Below are 20,077 nucleotides of genomic sequence, written 5' to 3'. Positions count from 1 at the left end.
TCACTTGGGAGCAATTTCAGTTTTTTATATCCAAATTTTGTTCATTAGTATATTAAAATTAACACCTACGCCTCTGGTTCATGGAAACAGGGCGACACTTTGCAGGATGTGTTCCCAATTACCGTCAAGTGGCCTCTCTGTTCTGCTGCAATTATTACTATATAAAAAAACTTCAGCGATTATTATTTGAACTGAGCCCAAAGTGCGTTTTGTGACACAAATGCCATCTCTTCGTACAAGTACCTTCTGTCAAATTTTAATGTGGTAGAGTGTGTTACGATTAAACATAATATACGATGTGTAACAGAATTACTAAAAAATATTTAAAGATGCATAAGTAAATTTCATAAGGAATCACCGTGTAAAAATATTTAACTAACAAGATGCATATTTAATTTTCCATACATATGAATTCATAACATTTTAAGTACAACCTTGTGACAACCCTATTGAAGATAGAAGATCGATACGCGCATAGTACATACACTACGCGACGCGTACCTATTGAGTTCCTGGAGGCACATGATTTTAATTGTGTGATGTTAGGGCTGTATCTGATTTCTGTCAATAAAACTATGGCAGTGGTTTACTCGAAAAACGATTAGGTTTTCGGTTTTACGGATAAGTCTCAGAAACAGAATATAATGTACCTATCTCTAAAGCCTGTAAATTACTCGTATTATTTCGGTTTTCATTTACACGTTGTATATTTAATCAGTTGCCTCGTTATAATATTTATTTAATCAATATTTTATTTTATAGTTAATAAGTTTGGTAAATTTATAGGAGAAGATTGAAAACTGATTAAAAACGACTAAAAAGAAAGACGCCAATGAAAAAGTAAACATGCCTATTCTCAAAATTACAGGCACTCTGCTCTAATGAAACTAACGGTTGTTACAAATTCATAATGAATATACACTGTTGGCATATAAATATTTATTTGTTATAATTTATTACATTACATATATGTTATAAACATTATAAATAAAATCACAATTTTCTTCCTACAATTATATGATTGCGTGGCGATATTTTCGGATCAAACACCGGGTATATTGCGCAGGATATATCTGTAAAAGGAAAAAAGAAAAAATTTTTTAGGATGTTCTTATTTATTTGCTAAAAGCGAACTCTTTTAATTATAAATAAATTATAAAGGCCTCTTTCAACGGGAGGGTTTGCCCATAATCACCATGCTGGTTGGAGTTTGTTTAAAGAAAAAATAACCCCAAAACACCTTGGATTATTTTTTAAAACCATAAGTACAGACAGACATATCAGAGTAGATAGGGTGCATTTTTCCAACGCAACAGATAACTGTATTAAAGCTCCGAGGGTTGAAAATGGTGAAATACTGTACATATGCTGACCGTAACTTGTCAGTATTATGGAAAATGGGACACCAAATAGTAAGAAAAATATATCCATTTCAAAACTCGAATTTGATATAAGTTGGAGTATCAAGTTCTTTTTAATTTTCAACTCTATTCCTTAAGTTAATGTTGTCTTTTTAAGTGCCAAAGAATTAATTTATGTCATCCTGATTTTTACTTTAAGTTTCTGTGTAAGTTTAGTTATAAGCAGGGTCCACATCAAGCGCCTGGAACAATCACCCTCGCAATTTTAAACATGCGTGACAAAATTGAGCGCATAGAAGTCATCTAGCATAATATATTATTATAACAAGAGTAAAACGCTATTAGCTGTAATACGGCTATAGCGTATACTAGAAGCTATACAACAGTTTGATAGTTAAATTCTTTATTAAATATACAAGGTTAATTGGGAGGGCTTCGTTCATTGCCGATGAGGTATTACAGTACTTATGATTTTGCAAAACCATTTTCAAGACCTCCATTTTTGAGATCTTGCGATATAACAATACAAAGTTGACATACAGAAACGAGGTAACAACTCTATCATCAGAGGTGTGTACATTTTATATCATGCTGCCATAGTCCACCGTAGCCAGTCAGGCTATGACAGAAGGATCACACACAAACCTCTCACATACAGCCGTAAATGCCTTCTGACAACACCTTTCAGGTGTCAGTTTAAATGCGTTAAAACACTGCTTGTATTCCGACGTTATTCCATGTTAATGAAACCTAGGTGTATAAATAACTTCATATCAAACATTTATCTCGGAGACGAGGCGCGACCACTCACGTGCCACGCGCGGCTATCCGCTCGATGTGGACCCGGCTACTAAGATCATAGTGTACGTTAACATGCAAAACAAATTTAACTTTAGGGTAAAGTCTGTCAGTGTGAAGCTGTCATATTTTGACGTTTGGGCCTACATTTTACAAAATGGCGGATTTACGTCAATTTGAATGTGACGTAAGATAACATGAAAACGTACACTAGGGCTTGTGGGTGCCAAGTGTGGGATTTTCTACCGACGTTTACTTATTCGATCGCGAGAAAGTTAACTACGATTTATATGGTATCCAAAGAGCGCCATCTAGTGAAATACAGGTTCCCAGTATAACAACTAGATGGCGCTGCTTCCATACCATATAATTCTTAGTTCACGCGTTCGATTAAGAAAACGTAGGCGGAGAATCGCACACTTTGCACTCAGTTGTACAATTGTATAAAAGCGACGTATGTAAATTATTGTTAATGTACCAATTTGATGTATTTTCTTCTAATAAATGTCTATTTCAAAATAAAATTTCTTTTTTTATTTTTTAACAATTTTACCCAAACGATCGTACCTATATTTTAATGTTTTTTGTAAATGAAAAGCCGATCAGCTGGAAACCAAAGAACTAACAAAAAAATTACTCAATACGGCACTTTACTTATGTAGTAATAGTGAGTTAGTTGGGTAACTTGAAAGTAAACACCCCTTACTGGCGAGTGCGTTTATTACACTGCTTTTGGTAAGTTGGTTAAATCTGACAATCCGACACCGCAACAATGCAATGTTTGATGTCAGCATGTCAGCATGTTTGATGTCGGGAACAGGGAATAGGAAAAGTTTAACCTCGTTTATTATTACACATATATTATGTGTTAATTATTTCCACTTGTGCGCCAGTGCTCTGAGAGTTGATAAAGCTGTGGGAGAAGATGCATTTTTATCCTTTCTCCGGGGAGATAATTTTCTCCTTCCTATGCTAGCCGTACTGTACTGGATTTGGTCGTACAAAGATATAAATTGAATTATTAATAAGAAAATTAAAAGTATAAGCTTTCGGACGCGAAAAATTTTATTAACATCGTGTCCCGAAAATTGGTCCTTTCGTCTGGTGACCCAAGAGCTGGCGCTTTTTTAGCCCAACGGCTAAGTCTAGCAATTAAAAGGGGCAATAAATAGCGCCAGCATTTTGGGTACCATGCCCATATGTGAACAGTTAGACAACTTATATTTATTGTAAATATTAATTTTACCTTTGTAAGTATTAGCTTTCAAACATGTGCGAGTGGCTCGTACATATACGTGTTTAAAATTACGCTAGGACCTTGAGATAGAAGACTTTTATTAGTAAAAAATTAGTAATAATAAATAATAATAATAATTTATTATTTATTATTTATTATAATTATTATTAATAATAAATTATTATATATAATTTACTTTTATTATTATTATTTTATTTGCAAAGGTCCGCGCATGCGGGGGTCAGGGTATATTATATAGAATAGCGAAAGAAAGTTTGTATGGGTAACTTATCAGAGGTTGTATGCCAAGTCGCGGGGTACCGATGTATGTATTATAGTACTTACTATTTTCCAGCATAAAGAGAACGCGATCCAGCAATATCACGGTCTCAACTAAAGGTGCTAGAGCAAGTCGCAATGTATAGAGTATCACGACTTTTTTCCACTGCCCTAAATCTTCTTTCACGGAATCGTACTCTAAAGGTTGAACGGATATCTGGTTGAGAGCAGCCTCACAATAACTGTAGGTAATGGAAAAACAAATCCTCACTTATAGAATAGAATAGAATAGAATAGAAAAACTTTATTGCAACACAACACAATAGGAAAAATACAAGGAAAACAGTAATAGTACTTAGTGCTAGGGTGCAAAGGCGGCCTTATCACTAAAAGTGCTCTTTTAAAGGCAACCTGAGCGTACGAAGCCTTATAATATAAATTTTTGGGTGTGTATGTTTGTGCTTCTTTCGCGGGAAGTAACTAACTTTAGTAAGGGAACTATTTTTTTTTATTCCACTACCTTTTAGCCCTTGTCTGTAATCTAACCTGGTGGTAAGTGATGTTCCAGTCTAAGATGGTAGCCAGGGCTAGACAGCCGGAAACAATTTCAAACCCTTTTCAGTCATTAACCCCGGTTTTGGAAAAATCTTGGTTAAGGTTTCGGTTTCGTTTTTTAACCGGTTAAACAGAGAAACCGGTTTCTATTCCATTTCACTCAATCGATTGACCGGTTTTACAAACTTTAACTTACTTAAAATGGTCATTAGTTATTATTTTATTATTATTTGTTAGTTCTCTTAAATAAATAAATTAAGTTATGTAAATTTAGACATCTTGATTTAAAAGAATCGACACAAATATATTTTGACGGCCGATTGGCGCAGTGGGCAGCGACCTTGCTCTCTGAGCCAAGGCCGTGGCTTCGTTTCCCACAACTGGACAATGTTAGTGTGATGAACATGAATGTTTTTCAGTGTATGGGTGTTTATCTATATATAATAAGTATTTATGCATATTATTCATATTATAATGATTCATCAGTCGTCTAAGTACCCATAACACAAGCTACGCTTACTTTGGGGCTACATGGCGATGTGTGTACTGTCGTTGTATATTTATTATTATTATCATATTCAAGAAGATGTCTCATTTACAGGTTTCTATTAATTGTAGCGAAGTCGGACTGGCACGTGACACGTACTAGGTTAGGAATTTGTCAGACACTAGTGCGTCTTGCATAAACAGTTTAATTCCATTTAAGGACTTCATTTAAGCCTTCTCGTCTATCGAACCTGACCATTTAATTGAATTAATTTACTAGTTTGTTTAGGACGAACTCACCTAGGAGATAAAAAGGCAGTGGGCGTGGAAATAAATAAATGTGTTCTCTAAATTATCGCCCCGGTCTCGCCACTAAACCAAAAACACAGTTATAAAATAATAAACGTTATGAAATCGTTCGCTCAATTAGAAAGGTACGTAACCTATAGCATTTCGGTTCATACAACCGGTGAAATGCAGAACATCAAAATAAACCGGATATCAAACAAAATTTTCCGGTTAATTGGAACCGGTCGTTTTCGGAAAGAAAATTCAGAAGTTATAAATTCCCAAATTGTCCCTGCCGGAAATCGAACCTCCTTCTTAAATTCACAGCGCTCACCGTTGCGCCAGGGAGGTCTACCGAGAAGAAGCCATTAAGAAACTCAGCAGTTGCTCTTTTCCAATATCAAAAAATTTAGATTTTACATTTTTCATTAATTTTTCCATGTTGTAAGAGATTAAACCGGACAACTATATTTCTTTTAATTTTAATTTGTTTAAGTTTTTCTTTTTAATATTGATTAATCGTTAATGTTTTCCCTTTTGATGTATTATTTTTTTTTTTAATTAATTTTTGTAATTGGCTTCTGGCCGTTCTAATTAATGAAAAAAAAAAAAAAAAACCTGTTGAAAGTCATGTTGTTGGTATGTTTGACACTCCTGACGGGCATATGCTTTAGTTCTGGATCTAACTGCACTAGTAACTTCTCCAGGGCAGCTCTGAAGGCATGTACCTGGAATTCCAAATCCACACTAAAATTATAAATTCTTTACATTATATCGATGACGTTAATGACTTCTACGCAATCGTGAGAAAAATATATGCATCAATGATGAGCAGAATGCGCGGAAGCTTTAACAAATCCAATAAATGGGAAAATCCCTTTATGGAGCACTGGGTTGGTACACACTTACACACCAAGTGCTCAAGATGGTACTTAACTTAGTTAGAAGATTCCTAATAATTAATTATTTATAGGTTTGGCCAATTTTAGTTAATAATATAAATAAATAAATATACTACGACAACACACACATCGCCATGTAGCCCCAAAGTAAGCGTAGCTTGTGTTATGGGTACTGAGATTGCTGATGAATATTTTAATATGAATATAATATACATAAATACTTATAATATACAGATAAACACCCAGACATTGAAAAACTTCATGTTCATCACACAAACATTTTCCAGTTGCGGGAATCGAACCCACGACCTTGGACTCAGAAAGCAGGGTCGCTGCCCACTGCGCCACTCGGCCGTCAAGACTGTAATTTAGATAAATTACATGAAATTGGTATTCGTAATGTTTTCACCAGTATGGATTAAATAAATTTATCATTTTTATTATTATTATTGTAATAAATTAAAAAAAATAGTTACCTTTAAATCGTTATATTCCCCTCTACACAGCCTCTCGCAATAGGTTTCTATAGCGTGACAAGAGATCTCTCTGCTGATGTACGAAAGTCCACAGTCCAAGCCACCCACATACCGGCTCATGGGATAGCTACAAGATTCCCCTTTGCATGACAGCTTCATGTAACAACAACCGACTACGCATATGAACTTGACCTGACAAAAAAACACGTTTTTAGTACTTAGTGGGCGCTAACTACCTTCGCTTAAACCAGTAGGTTACTACCTAATATAATAAATATATAGTACTACTATACAAAGAATAAATAATTTTGAGAGATAAATTTAAACATTTTAAAATAATGACAGTGACGTTACAAAATACAAACAAACATTTCTAAATTTAAGAAAAAATGTGACTGCAATAATTTAAACATTAGAAGCAAGAATAAACTTACAGTTTAATATACTAGGTTACATAAAATTCATAATTCGTTTAAAGGAAATTGCATACAATTCTACAATAAACTACCCATTGACATCTTGGAGATGTCTCTTAAAAAGTTCTAAGTTTGTATTAAACGTAAGCTTAGCGTTGTATATATATACATATACACGTTGTGTATATATATATCATGTATATATATATATATATATATATATATATATATACAACGTGTATATATATATATATATATATACAACGTGTATATATCTTAATATATATAAATCTCCTGTCACGATGTTTGTCCGCGATGGACTCCTAAACTACTTAACCGATTTTAAATAAAATTGGCTTACCGTGAGCAGTCTGGTCCAACTTAAGAGATAGGATATCTTAGATCTTTAATTATAGTCGCAATTTTATTTTATTGCAAATTATTTGTCACATGTTATATATATACTACAATACTCACTTAAGGCTAAGCGATACTGAATACTTTAAAAACAAAATCAAACGCAGACGAAGTCGCGGGCAACAGCTAGTATATATATATATATATATACATGATGTTGAATATCCTATAACCTTCCTAAAGATCTTAAATCCTTACTTACATTACAATTGCGATAGTGTGTTTGCTTTTCCTTCCTCAACGTCCTGGCCACCACACTGGCCCAATGCATAATGGTGGACACACAAATTTGAGAACATTCTGGAGAACTCTCAGACATTCAGGTTTCCTCACGATGTTTTCCTTCACCGTTGTAACAAGTGATATTTGAATTACTTAAAAGAGACATAACTTAGAGGTGCGTGCTGGGATTTGAACTCGGCCCCCAGAAAGTAAAGTCGAGCTTCTACCCACCGCGCTATCACAGCTTTAATTAAAATATAATCAAATAATAATTACCTCATTGGAATTAACAAAATGCTTGATCAGCAATGGGCCTAAATCTCCGCAGGGATGCAGACCAATAAGCCCATAATTCAGCACACTAACTGGCAGTGCTAGTTCTCGCAATTGCTCTATAGATGACAGAGTTATATTACAGTGTATTGGCCTGATAAGATTAGACATTTGCTCCTCCGTGAGATATTTTTTGACGGTGTATTCTAGTTCCGAGTCAAGCTTCCTGTGAGAAAATACTGGCATTTTTAAGTTTATAATCGCAAGCGAATTCATTACTTAATTTGATATAACCCTCACTGCTTTATAATCCTCTGAATGACCTGTTAACACAAGTCTGCCAGTATTGATAGACTGAGTGTGATAAAAATGCTTTTCAACGCCATCCCAGCCAATATTAATATTTAATGTTCCGGTACGATGCCACATAGTGGGTCACTATGTGGCATCGTACCGGAATAAGGGGTCAGGGGTTTAATGTTACTGCCATAAACCTCACAGGTTAACTTACTGCATCTGCACATGCGGCAGAGATTGCAGTTAAGGGCTATGGAAAGAAAAAAATCTTTACAACCTCACCACTTCATTGAAAACAAGCTGACACCTTATTTTTACTGAAATAATAGCCTAATTTATTCACTTTCAGTGATGAATCAATTATAACATATATACAAAAGTTCAATTCAAAATGGTATATAACATTTACACATACAAAAAATACAGACCTAGCTTCCTCTGTCAGTCGGGTTTGCATCTCAATGCCTACTGAATGGACATTATATTTATAAGACAATATTCTAATAAGATGTCCTAAGCCAGACCCAAAATCTACAACAGCGTTACAATTGCTCTGTCTGGCGTATATACTGACAAACTCAGCCATTGTATTCGCTTCATGTCTTTTCTTCAACTTGACATGCTTTATAAATAGATTCTTTAGTTTGGGATGGTCACAGCTACATTTGTTGATAACCTTATTACTTCTTATACTGTTGTAGCCTTGTCGAGGTATATTTAAGCTTTTAATAGTCTTGAAAAGTGCAAGAAGTGAAAGGGGCAAGATATGTACTGTTTTGTTTCCTGAGAGAATGTCCCCCAGATCTTTTGGGTCTAGTTTTTCTAAGCTCTGTTGCCATGTTGCTGGTAGTTTTTCCCAGTGATTGTCCACAAAGAAATCCTGCAAGTTAAGGTGTATCATATTATGTTAACAGCACCATTTAAGCAGCTTTATGGTGCAGCAGTAAGTACTGTGGTCTTATAAGTGCAAGGTTATTGGTTCAATCCCTGGAAGGGATATTATGACTTCAGCATTTTCTCTGGTAATTCTGGTCAGTCTACCAGCATGGACATTCAGCCAAGCAATTTAACATTCTGGTGCAATGTAGAGTAGAACCAATATGGGTTTAATTTAATATATGCCACACCCATAATAGGTAAGCCCACACCTATCTTGGACTGCATCATAAAAATAAGCAAAGAAATACCTCTGTTCATTCCCTCTCTGAACAAGCAAGAAAGAAGAGATATAGAATGAAAATGAAAAGGCAGTTCTTGTAGGCATTAAAGTTAAACATTCCTTAAAACTTATCACGTTTGATAAGGTGTAGGCCGTAAGGCTGTGGTTTATGGAAGTCAGCGTGCTCTTATAATTATAATGATCTTTTAAACTAACCAAAACATAAAGATCCAAGAGCCATTCAAACATTTTTATAACTTTTAAACACATGTCTATCGTTGACTCGATAGTTTCCACTTGAGAATGCATTGCTTTGTAAATTTGAAATATTTTATCTTTACTTCCTTAAATTATAATATTATTTTACTTTTGTAACAATGACAAAACTATACAAGCCCACTGAACCTAAACAATAAACAGCAACAGCTGACGGACACAAGTCATGTGTCAGTTGTCAATTGGGTGTCAGATGCGGTTAGACATTTGGAAGTTAAAGTTTTATTTTTTACAGCAGTGGATACTGGCGGACTTTTCAACTTATATAAATCAAGTAACGGGTTAAATATTATTTTAATAAAATCAAATCAAAGGTTAAATATTATTTTTATTGAACAAGTGTATGACGTTGACTAAATACGGGGTATCCGATGTCTACTAAGGCAAGATCGGATATTCGGTAAAATAGCTCTGATAATATCCGTAGGCGATCACACAAATTATACATTATTCCGTCTTTAATGAAAGGAGTGGATGAGATTGAATGTAATGTTTTTTTTTTGGGGTATCAAAAGACTTCTTATATCCGAAGTATATATTTCAAAAGTATTGTATGCCGTTTAGATGCCATCCGCCAACCTGACGTCAGCTTGTCGGTGCATTTGACTTTTTTGTCTGATTTTTGTTATGTTGAACTACTTATTATTGTTGTCTAAATAATAGATCATGTTTCATTTGATTTCACTACTTACCACCCGCGGTTCTGACGTACACGTAGCTGCCATTATGCTGATTTATATGGAATCGAAAAGCGCCATATAGCGACATTATTAGTAATATTGGCAGAATAAGTAAACGTTGCCAGAAAATCTCAAACTTGGCACCCAGGACACAATCGTGTACGCCACCGCATTCTATGAGCGCAAGTTCACGCGCAGAATGTATAAATTCGTGCCAGCTCTATGATATGCGTCTTGTCATGAGAAGAGGTGAGGAATTAAAATAGTAATGTTACATCTCAATAGTATATTGGTTCTATACTAAAGCCTCAACAATATAGTTGTAAAAACAAAGCAAAAACCGACTCCCGCTGAATGAAACTTGCAAACTAGCAATCGAAACACAATGTCAAGATAATATTAATTTAATGCATTTTTATTAAATCGGACACTCCTTAAATAAATCCATCGATTACCAACTGCGAGACGAATATTTACGAGGTTCGAGCTTGAGCTTTATAGCTAGATAAATTAGGTACATTTTACTCTGACCCTAGTGTTTCGATTGTAGAAGACGACTTTACAATTGTTGCGAGTCTTAAATCTCTTACTAAGGGTACGGTGCGTGTAACTTGAGGTCGTAACACAGTGCAAGTAATCCGCGCAAGCTTTATGCAGCTTGTAAAATGTATTAAGTGTTACAGTGTACGTTAAGAAATATCACACATTATAACATATACATCCACATTATATAATATCCTGTAGTGCTTAGTGAGAGATTTTCTACCAATTCGATTGCACGAAAGTTAACAAAGATCGAAAAAGTACTATCTGTTTCCCAATATTGTAACCAGATGGCGGTCTTTCGTTTCAGTACAAATCATGCCTTACTTTTATGCGATCGAATAGAAAGAAAATCTCACATTTTGAACTCGAGTAATCGTTAGCTTATACTAGTACAGAAAGTAATCGGTATTAATATCAAAAATATTTAAATATTACTTCGATATCGCACATTACGGTATAACCGAGCCGAACTGTAGGAATAAACACACTTGTCGAAACTAAACTGTTAAAGTACAGTAAGTTACGATAAGTATTAACGCAGAATTAACTATACCCCCGCTAGCATGGGTGGGGGACAATTGTATACACGGGGAGGGATATAAATTTATCTTCTTCCACAGCTTTATCAACGCTCAGAGCACTGGCGCGCAAGTTGAAATTATATCCAAATAATATATGTGTATTAATAAACAGAGGTACACTTCTCCTATACCCTGTTCCCGTGCTTTAGCTGATGGAAACTAAGGGATATAACCGGGGGATATAATTTTTGTCTTCTGCCCGTGCTAGCCCTACTGAGGTCGATAATAAATGTAGCAATGGACCGTAGCGTTTGATGAACATTAGAGCAAATGACCGTACAAAAGTTGATAGAATTGATCCAAATTATTACAATAATGATTCTCTATAATAATTTCTTTACAAATAACTGAAATTAGCGTACTAGTAATATTAGGAAGTAAATAAATAACCTCAACTTTTTCAATGAAATATTATTTCACTTCATAGATTAAGCCGGATTTTCATAAAATCATACGTAAATAATATTAACGCCCATATCCTTTACGACAGCGCAACTAGACGAATGCCGGGAGATGTAAATTTAATTCGAAGTGTTTCCAATAATAAGCTTTTTAATTAACCTATAACAACTATACTACGATAAGTGCAATAACTAAGTTAAATTTTGACAGCCGAGTGGCGCAGTAGGCAGCGACCCTGCTTTCTGAGTCCAAGGCCATGGGTTCGATTCCCACAACTGGAAAATGTTTGTGTGATGAACATGAAAGTTTTTCAGTGTCTGGGTGTATATCTGTATATTATAAGTATTTATGTGTATTATATTCATAAAATATTCATCAGCTCTCTCAGTACCCATAACACAAGCTACGCTTACTTTGGGGCTAGATGGCGATGTGTGTATTGTCGTAGTATATTTATTTATTTATAATTAATTATGATGTTAAATAGCAGTGCGACTCACCAAGTATGACTTCTATAGTTACCATAGTGATCTTGTGTGGATCTTGAGCAGTAATTCACAAACCACAGCCCTGTGTATCTGTGTCTTTACTATTGCGTCTCGACTTTAGAAGACAATGATATTCTGATGATATCAGATAAATATGTATAAAAGTCTAAAGCACAAAACCCGAGTTATTGCCCTTTTCGTAAGCACGGCAGTTTAATAATTTTATCCTTGAAGGAGTAACATATCCAATGTCTAGGTTAAAAAACAATTCGAGAATTGATATGTATATTAAAAATTTCGATCTTAGTTATTGGTATTATTATTTGATTTTTGTATGCTACTGTACCGTCAAGTTTTATATTTGCAAGGTCGGTTACAAACACAGTCACTCGCGCATCAAAATGAGGCTCTTTTTTGAGTTGCAAGTTGATTTTGGTTTTACCAAGGTTCCGGCAAAGTCACTACTTGTAGAATTATGGAAAAATGAGCTTTAATACAATAACGATAAGTTCTATTTTAAGCATGACGTCCCAGCGTTTCGATAGTCGAAAACAAATCTATTATTATTATTATTAAACTCTTTTTATTTGTTTACTAGATTATTAACAGAAGCGGCCTTATCACTTAATAGCGATCTCTGCTTGGCAACCTTTGAAATAGAAAAAAAAAGAAGAGGAGAATATGCGGCTGGTGGTATAAATTTTTAAAATACATACATGCGAATAACTACATACAAATACATAAACTAGTTTAGACAAATACACCAAAATTATATATTATAATTAATAAATATAAAAATAAACTAATATATTTATAATTAAAACACATATATATTTAAATAGTTATTTAAGTCAGGGTAATACATGCTATTAATAATAGTCCACAATATAATGTGGAATTTGAAATCCACTGCATTTTGAAATATCGCCAGTGATATGGATCGTCGTAACTATCTACGTTTACGAGCGAATTAACTTTGTACTAAGGCTACTGACTGTATGCGTAAATGAATGAAATGCGGTCACTTACCGAGCAGTAACCCACCTTGGCACAAAAATTTGTTAGTTGTTTGCCTACACAAGAAAATAAAATTCAAAAACTTAAAAAGTATTAATATAAAATTAAAGCATTGAATTGAGTATTTTAATATATTTTTTGTATAACTTGTATATTCATACAGTGTATATAAAAGTTACACAACATTATACGCTACAAGTTATACAGTGTATATGTGTATATACACTATGTGTATTTACAAGTTATACACTTACACATATACACATGTTGACTTATTTGGGACAAATAATAGATACATATATTCGAGCGCAATATCAATTAGGTACATGGGTAACTGTCTTAATATTTTGTACTTATAACAGTTCTAGTTAGCATAGTTTGGAATGTTTACGACCAAGCATACAAACGTTTAAAGCATATGCGTAACAATAATAGCAACCGGTATAAATACTAACAATTGTTATCTTACAGAAAAAATACAAAAATAATATAATATGCTAAAAATGGGGCATATAAAATAATTTATCACAATCTTATGCATTTAAATAAAAAAATAAAAAATAAAGAATAATCAGATTCTTAGTAGCATTTTCAGATTACTGTCGATTGCATTGTTTTACATGTGCATAGAAAAATACATTCAAATCACAAAAGATCATGAATATTGGGGAATTTGGAGAAAGCTTCAATAGAAATATGCTGAGAATATTAAAACTACTTAGTAAAAGTCACCATACAAACTTATAAAATGATGCAATTGTAAGACTTATTTAATAAACCCTAGTTTTCTAATAACTATAATTTCTTTAATAATAAACTAAAATATGGGTTTTTTGGAGCATACCTAAATCTACAGCCTGTATTGATTCGTATGTATAATAAATCGTCAAGACAGCACTGATTATTATGAAAAATTAAATTTTTCAGGGAACTAAAGTGGTGTCATTTACTAAAAATAAAACGCACCAAAATAGAAAAAGAACAAGAGATTCATAGTTGCAATTTCAAACTGTAGTACATACTTACATTGGTTTGTTTATTCTGCAACTAGTCGACATGGAAATTGGGCTTTAATGGGCTTTTTTAATTGCTTAGACTGGTTCACGCCACTGGATAAAGGATTAGGCGCAGAACACAATGTGAGTTCGACACTCTCTCAACACTCGCGCCAATTCAATCTAAGTGTTGAGTTTACATTTGCAATTTTCGTTCCTTAGTAAATGTTTTGAGTATTAAAATTGAAATTGCCATGTCGACTTGTCGTGAAACAAAATCGATCATGAAGACAAGTCGAACGAAAGCAGATTGTACGAAAAATGACAGCTTAAAATTATATGGCAGGATATTTTTTTTAAAATTTAAATAACGTAAACTTAAGACTTAATTGTTGGGCTAACACGATAAACTCTTAGGCAAAACTTTTTAAGAAAACATGATATTCGTTGCAGCATATTCAGATCTACAGCTTGAGATTGATTGGTCTGTATAGAGTTATTTTCAAGACAAAACTGATCGTGTATGTTGGGAAATTTCGGGAATGCTTCCGATGAAAAATGAGGGTAGTATGTAATGTCTTTGGTTACTTGTATCATGTTGTATTTATTAGCTTCTTGTCTCATTTCATATTCCAGCGAGCACGGCGATGCAATATAAAACCTATACTGCCTTTTACGTTTATGTAATAAGAGTTCAGCGTTAGTAAATACGTCATTTACTTTTGTAAACAAATGCTTCATTGGCATCGAACCATATTTATGTATGAAGGTAGTTGGGGCCAGCCTATAAGTTTGTCCTGTTTTGTTATCCTTATAAATTTTACTTGTGCTCTCCAACTGCAGCAAAAATGTTGGTATGCTGTAACTATGGGTTGTAATCACGTGGAAGTGATATCCATACATACTTTTGATTTCCCGGTGAAGGTTTCTTGCAAATGGATATAAACCACCTTGGTGTATGAATCCAAAAAATACAGTTAGTATTATGTTCAAGGCATACCATACGTAGAGCAGAGTTTTCTTTAAGCGTTTGAACTTGATCCCATCACTGTCGTTGGGGTAAAAGTGACTTCCATATAAATACACAAGTGGTGTTAGTACTGGTATGATGAAGCGCGCTTCTTGATGTGGGAACAGTGAGAGTACGGCTACTGGAATTATCAGTGAAAATAGCATGAGACCAGTGATACTCTGGACTTTAGGTAATTTACTGTACTGGCCTCTGATGAATCTGGAATTGAAAAGATTTTTGCTATCACAAAAAATTTCATTCAATATAAACAAATGATTTTAAAATATTTTTTTTTATTTTCCGATGGTAGATATTTTTATTTATACACATTCTCAGAGGCGTGCATAGAATTAGAGGGCATGCACAGGGTATGCAGATGATATAAATGAAACAAATCTCCAGTAAGAGTTATAAAAAGCCTACCAATAAGTATTTATAAATCGTACTGGAGATTTTCTATACTTTATATCATCTGCATACCCTTTGCATACCCTCTATGCACGCCAATGCACATTCTGATCAGATAATTAATCATCACAATGCATTATCTATCGTAATACATTGATTTCGTAATTCAAAAATATGTTCTGGTTACCTAACTAACCTTGTTAAACTGACTGTGTTTTATCCCTAATCTCTCTGGCTATTGCAGATGTATTGCTTTGCTGTTTTAGCCACAATCCTTCAGCAAATCCGTTGTTGCGTGCATTTTGCTACCATCTTTTTAACCACGTAATAATATAATTAATATAAAGAATTAATAGTTCAAAAAATATTATTCTATCCACGTCCGTCGCGTATAAGTCAAATTGAAAAAGAAATACATATGCTAACGCGTACTTTAGAACTTTTAAGAACAACTTTGTCATACATGATTTATCGAAGCTTTAAAAATTTACGCAACGCACGCAGCGGAAGCTCTTAAAAGGTAGAAAAAACCTTGAAACATTCTTCATTGGTGTTATGCTTCTATTGGTTTTAGCGTGATGATATCCCTATAGCCTTCGTTGACAAATGTAACTTGCAGTGCAATATACTAGACTACATAAATGAAGTAATTCATTCAAAGGAAATTGTATACTATTTTACAATAAATTACCAGTTGATATCAGTTAAGATGTCTCTGAAAAAGTTCAAAGTTTGTACTAAACGTAAGGTTATAGAAAAGTCCTATTATAGTATTAAGGACTACGTTAACGATAAAAATGCTTGCGTGTAAATTATTGCTCTAACCAGGCTGCTTTAATAGTTTTTAAATGACAATGTCCGAAAAAAAAATAACAACCGGCTAAGTTTGTTGTGTGCTTCTTCTTAGACCAGGGCGCGTTTGGAACCCTCGTAGCTTTAGTTTTAAGTTGACGAATTTACTTATCGCCATCAACTCACTCCTATATCATATTTTACATGTAATGTACGCATCAAAAGTGCCATCTATGTGCTTATTTGAATAACGAAATATTTGACTTTGACTTTGACTTTGAATGGGACCGGGTAGTGCCCGAGATCACCGCGTTCAAGTAAACAAGCAAACAAACAAACTCTTCAGCTTTATATATTAGTATAAGATTAATCAGAGAGTTACCTGTAAGCTTGTATGAGCAGGATAGAAAAGGCCATGACTCCCAAAACGTTAAACAGCAGTGGTATATTGACAGCTACATGGAGCCAGCGTGGGTGCAGTCCATGCGTATTGAGATTCTTCAGGTCAGAATTATATCGCAGAAAGTTTAATGGAGTGACAACCCAGTTATCCCAAGATATCTTTAACATTTCAATATCTGCCATTGTCAAATAACCATAATAACTAGAGTCTATTACAATAAGCAACAAAAGGATTGGTACACCGGAGAGAATGAATAAAATAATTCTATAATGGAAATCTTTAAAACCAATGACTTTGGACCCCAATCCTCGATGTAACCAGAAGAATATAGGGGCGAATGCAAAACCAACAAATGTAGGACGGTTAAAAATACCCACAACAACAATAGTTGCAAGAATTATTACATAGTTAAGAGAGTGGTTGGGCAGATGCGTTTTCAATTTAAAAATCTTCACCTTCTCCACAGGTGTTTTGGCTTGCTTATATTTCTCATTTAAAAATTCATTGTGATAAATAACCTTATCTGACTTATACATACATTTTGCAACCAATAATAAAAGTATAGAAAAAAATATCATCTCAAAAGAATTTGAAAAACTACGACAGCAATAGACTAAAACAACATAGGAACTGGCAAATATTTTTAACCTATTCCTGAAATTCTGTCCATAGAGAACACATATTTTATACAAACAATAATCGTTTGTAAATGATAGCAAGCAGATAAATAACCTAGGGATAGCAAGTAAGAAGTATGGTGTTCGTAAATCAATATTGAAATAATATTTCATGTAGGGATTAGCTATGCGAATAAGATGAAGAGGGGGACCTAGTATTAATTTTGGTACTAAAATATTACGTATAGGAAATTTTGGGTTGAATTCCCATGTTCTAGCTACATCGATCATGAAAATATCTCCTGAAAAATAAAAAATACCATGATCAAAATTAAAAGTACAATGATGAATTATATTATAATCTATTTATATATATAAAAGTTAAAATGTGTGGGTATGTTCCGTATAGGCCGAAACAGCTGGACCAATTTCAACGAAACTTTCAGGGAATCTTCGCATTGACCTGGCGAGTAATCCTGTAAAGTTTGGTGATGATCGTAGCACTCCTATTTTTGAACTGTCAAATACAGCTATTATTTAATATGATATTATTTTTTATTTTATTCTACTGTTGCGTGTACATCGGTGAAGATAATAACCCGCTCGAGAAGAGAATAGAAGAGAATGAATATGGAGAGAAATAAATGATTTAATATATTATGCATTGAGATTTAATGATGTAAGTTTATTGTTTAAATAAAATAAAAAAATCTAGCTCGGCGTAGCGGGCTGGGTAAGCTCGTTTTTAAAGTGTTTTTACCTATAGACGGAGGAAGAAATTTTCTTTCAAAAAATTATAAACATTTCTGTTGTCCATAATTTTAAAATTTATAAAAATTGTTTGAATGTTGAAAATATCGTCCACTATTGGGTAGGCTTAAAACAATAAATCAACAAAACAATAAATTTAATTCCCGCTTAAAGTAGACTAAGATGTTTTTGAAGACCTTCCTGGCGCAGTGGTGAGCATTGTGATTTTCAGTGAGATCGCCCAGGTTCGATCCCAGGGTGGGGTAATTTGAGAATTTATAATTTCTGGATTTTCTCTAGTCTGGTCTGGTAGGACCCTACTGACAAAGACTGAGCTTAATATTCCTTATTAATTTGATTCTATTGATCGAGGACTAGGACGACTTACCCGAAATGACTTCTACATTTTGAAAGAATTCATCTGGATGTATGTATCCACTTTGAGGCAATAAAGTCAGCACAAATCTTAAGAAAGCTAATATCCAATATGATAGTGGTAATCTTACAGGATTCTTGAAAGCAATCGCTTTAAGGATGTTCGTTTTTAAAAACATGTTATCTTATAGCCTGTTAGCTATTGAATCAAAAGGATTTTGATTCACAGTTCTTTAATTTACTAAATCCAAACTTTATTATTATTTATAACTACATTATATTTAACCTAAAAACCTAAACAACAGCACAGACAAATAGCAATAGCCATTAGCCACAGATTACATACTACAATAGCAACTATTAAATCAATGCATACTATTTATTAAAAGCAATAGCCCTGAGCCAAAAGCCTGCATTTTACATTAGTCAAAGTTTATAATATGATTCCTAAGGTAATTTTGGACCTACTAATGCATAGGTTTAAAGAATGTGTTAAAACACATTTATTACAGCGAGGTTATTATTCAATTGATGAATTTCTTATGACAAGGTTGCTTGGGAGCATCCGGCTCCGATTTCATCTCTCACATAGCAAAATGAATTTTAAAATGTAAAATGTAAATTGTTGATATTGGAAAAGAGCAATTGCTGAGATTCTTGCCGGCTTTTTCTCGGTAGAAACTGCTTCCCCAACCGGTGGTAGAGTCACTACAGACAGACAGAAATAAACATATAAAAATAAATAAAATACTTGAAATAAAGAATTTTGAATTTTACCTTTTTAAGCTTTTACTTTTTTGACAGATAAATTTTGATTTACTCGTTAGCAATAAAAGCAAAAGAAGAAGAATACGTTTCTAAATATTTTTTTTCAAGAGCTCATGTCATTTTTATATATGACACATAAGCTATACACCGCTGGAGAGCCACTGGATGTAAGCAAAAAACTTAGTAATTTGCCTCTGCAGGGCTAGCATGGGCGGGGGACATTTTCTCCACGGGGAAAGGATATAACGTTTATCCCCTCACGCATTTATATCCACCCCCCGAGCATGGGCACACGGGTGGACAATATATCCACGGTGGATATAATAGGGGAAAGACGTATCCCCGGTAAATGTCACAAAGTAATTATTCTAATCTGTGCTCATGGTTTTGACAAATAAATTTTTCGTTTTCAGTTTTGTTTTAGTTGTCTAAGTGTTTTATGGTTTTTTTAATCTATAAATGTTCCTCGTCTGCGGCTGTTTGTTTATATTATTTATTCTGGATTTTTCAAAGTGGTATAAAACGTACCTTTCGAGAAAATAAAATGAGTGCTAAAAAGTAAGTCTTCTATTATAAAATGTTTGAAAAAGTGACTATTGATTTAGAAGCGTACCTAATGAATGAATGTTTTACAGTGAAAGTAAACAGAGACGTTAATCATCAAGATCCAATCCTTCTGTTTACATATTAAATTATTGATCTTGTACTATTTTATTTAAAGGCACTAAGATAGGCGAGAAGCACAAAGATTTTGGATCCCTCTTGGACTTGCCTATCCAATGACAATATAATCACTACGTT

The 20,077-nt window shown here is 33.8% G+C and overlaps 2 protein-coding genes across 3 annotated transcripts; both read right to left on the bottom strand.

Annotated features, from left to right (window-relative positions):
* Window positions 1–916: 916 nt before the first annotated feature.
* Window positions 917–10,231, bottom strand: LOC120634055 (protein RRNAD1-like). Of its 2 annotated transcripts, none has more exons than XM_039904456.1 (7): window positions 10,135–10,231; window positions 8,436–8,887; window positions 7,714–7,936; window positions 6,383–6,574; window positions 5,623–5,732; window positions 3,742–3,917; window positions 917–1,073 (listed from the first exon to the last, which is right to left on the bottom strand). In XM_039904456.1, exons 1-7 carry the CDS (start codon window positions 10,165–10,167, stop codon window positions 994–996), a joined length of 1,266 nt encoding a protein of 421 aa, XP_039760390.1. In that variant the 5' UTR covers window positions 10,168–10,231; the 3' UTR covers window positions 917–993. The 2 variants fall into 2 exon arrangements, with proteins under 2 accessions (XP_039760390.1, XP_039760386.1); XM_039904452.1 differs by lacking the exon at window positions 10,135–10,231 and adding an exon at window positions 9,383–9,599.
* Window positions 10,232–13,273: 3,042 nt separating this feature from the next.
* LOC120634050 (GPI mannosyltransferase 4) lies at window positions 13,274–18,795 on the bottom strand. The gene is made up of 3 exons (XM_039904445.1): window positions 18,522–18,795; window positions 16,746–17,685; window positions 13,274–15,382 (listed from the first exon to the last, which is right to left on the bottom strand). The coding sequence occupies exons 1-3, from the start codon at window positions 18,685–18,687 to the stop codon at window positions 14,530–14,532; spliced, it is 1,959 nt and encodes a 652-aa protein (XP_039760379.1). The 5' UTR covers window positions 18,688–18,795; the 3' UTR covers window positions 13,274–14,529.
* Window positions 18,796–20,077: the final 1,282 nt, after the last annotated feature.

The sequence above is a fragment of the Pararge aegeria genome, chromosome 2 (assembly GCF_905163445.1).
Source record: "Pararge aegeria chromosome 2, ilParAegt1.1, whole genome shotgun sequence".
NCBI classification, from domain to species: domain Eukaryota; kingdom Metazoa; phylum Arthropoda; class Insecta; order Lepidoptera; family Nymphalidae; genus Pararge; species Pararge aegeria.
The sequence above is the reverse complement of the archived record's forward strand: the minus strand, read 5'-3'. Positions and strand labels throughout refer to the sequence as shown.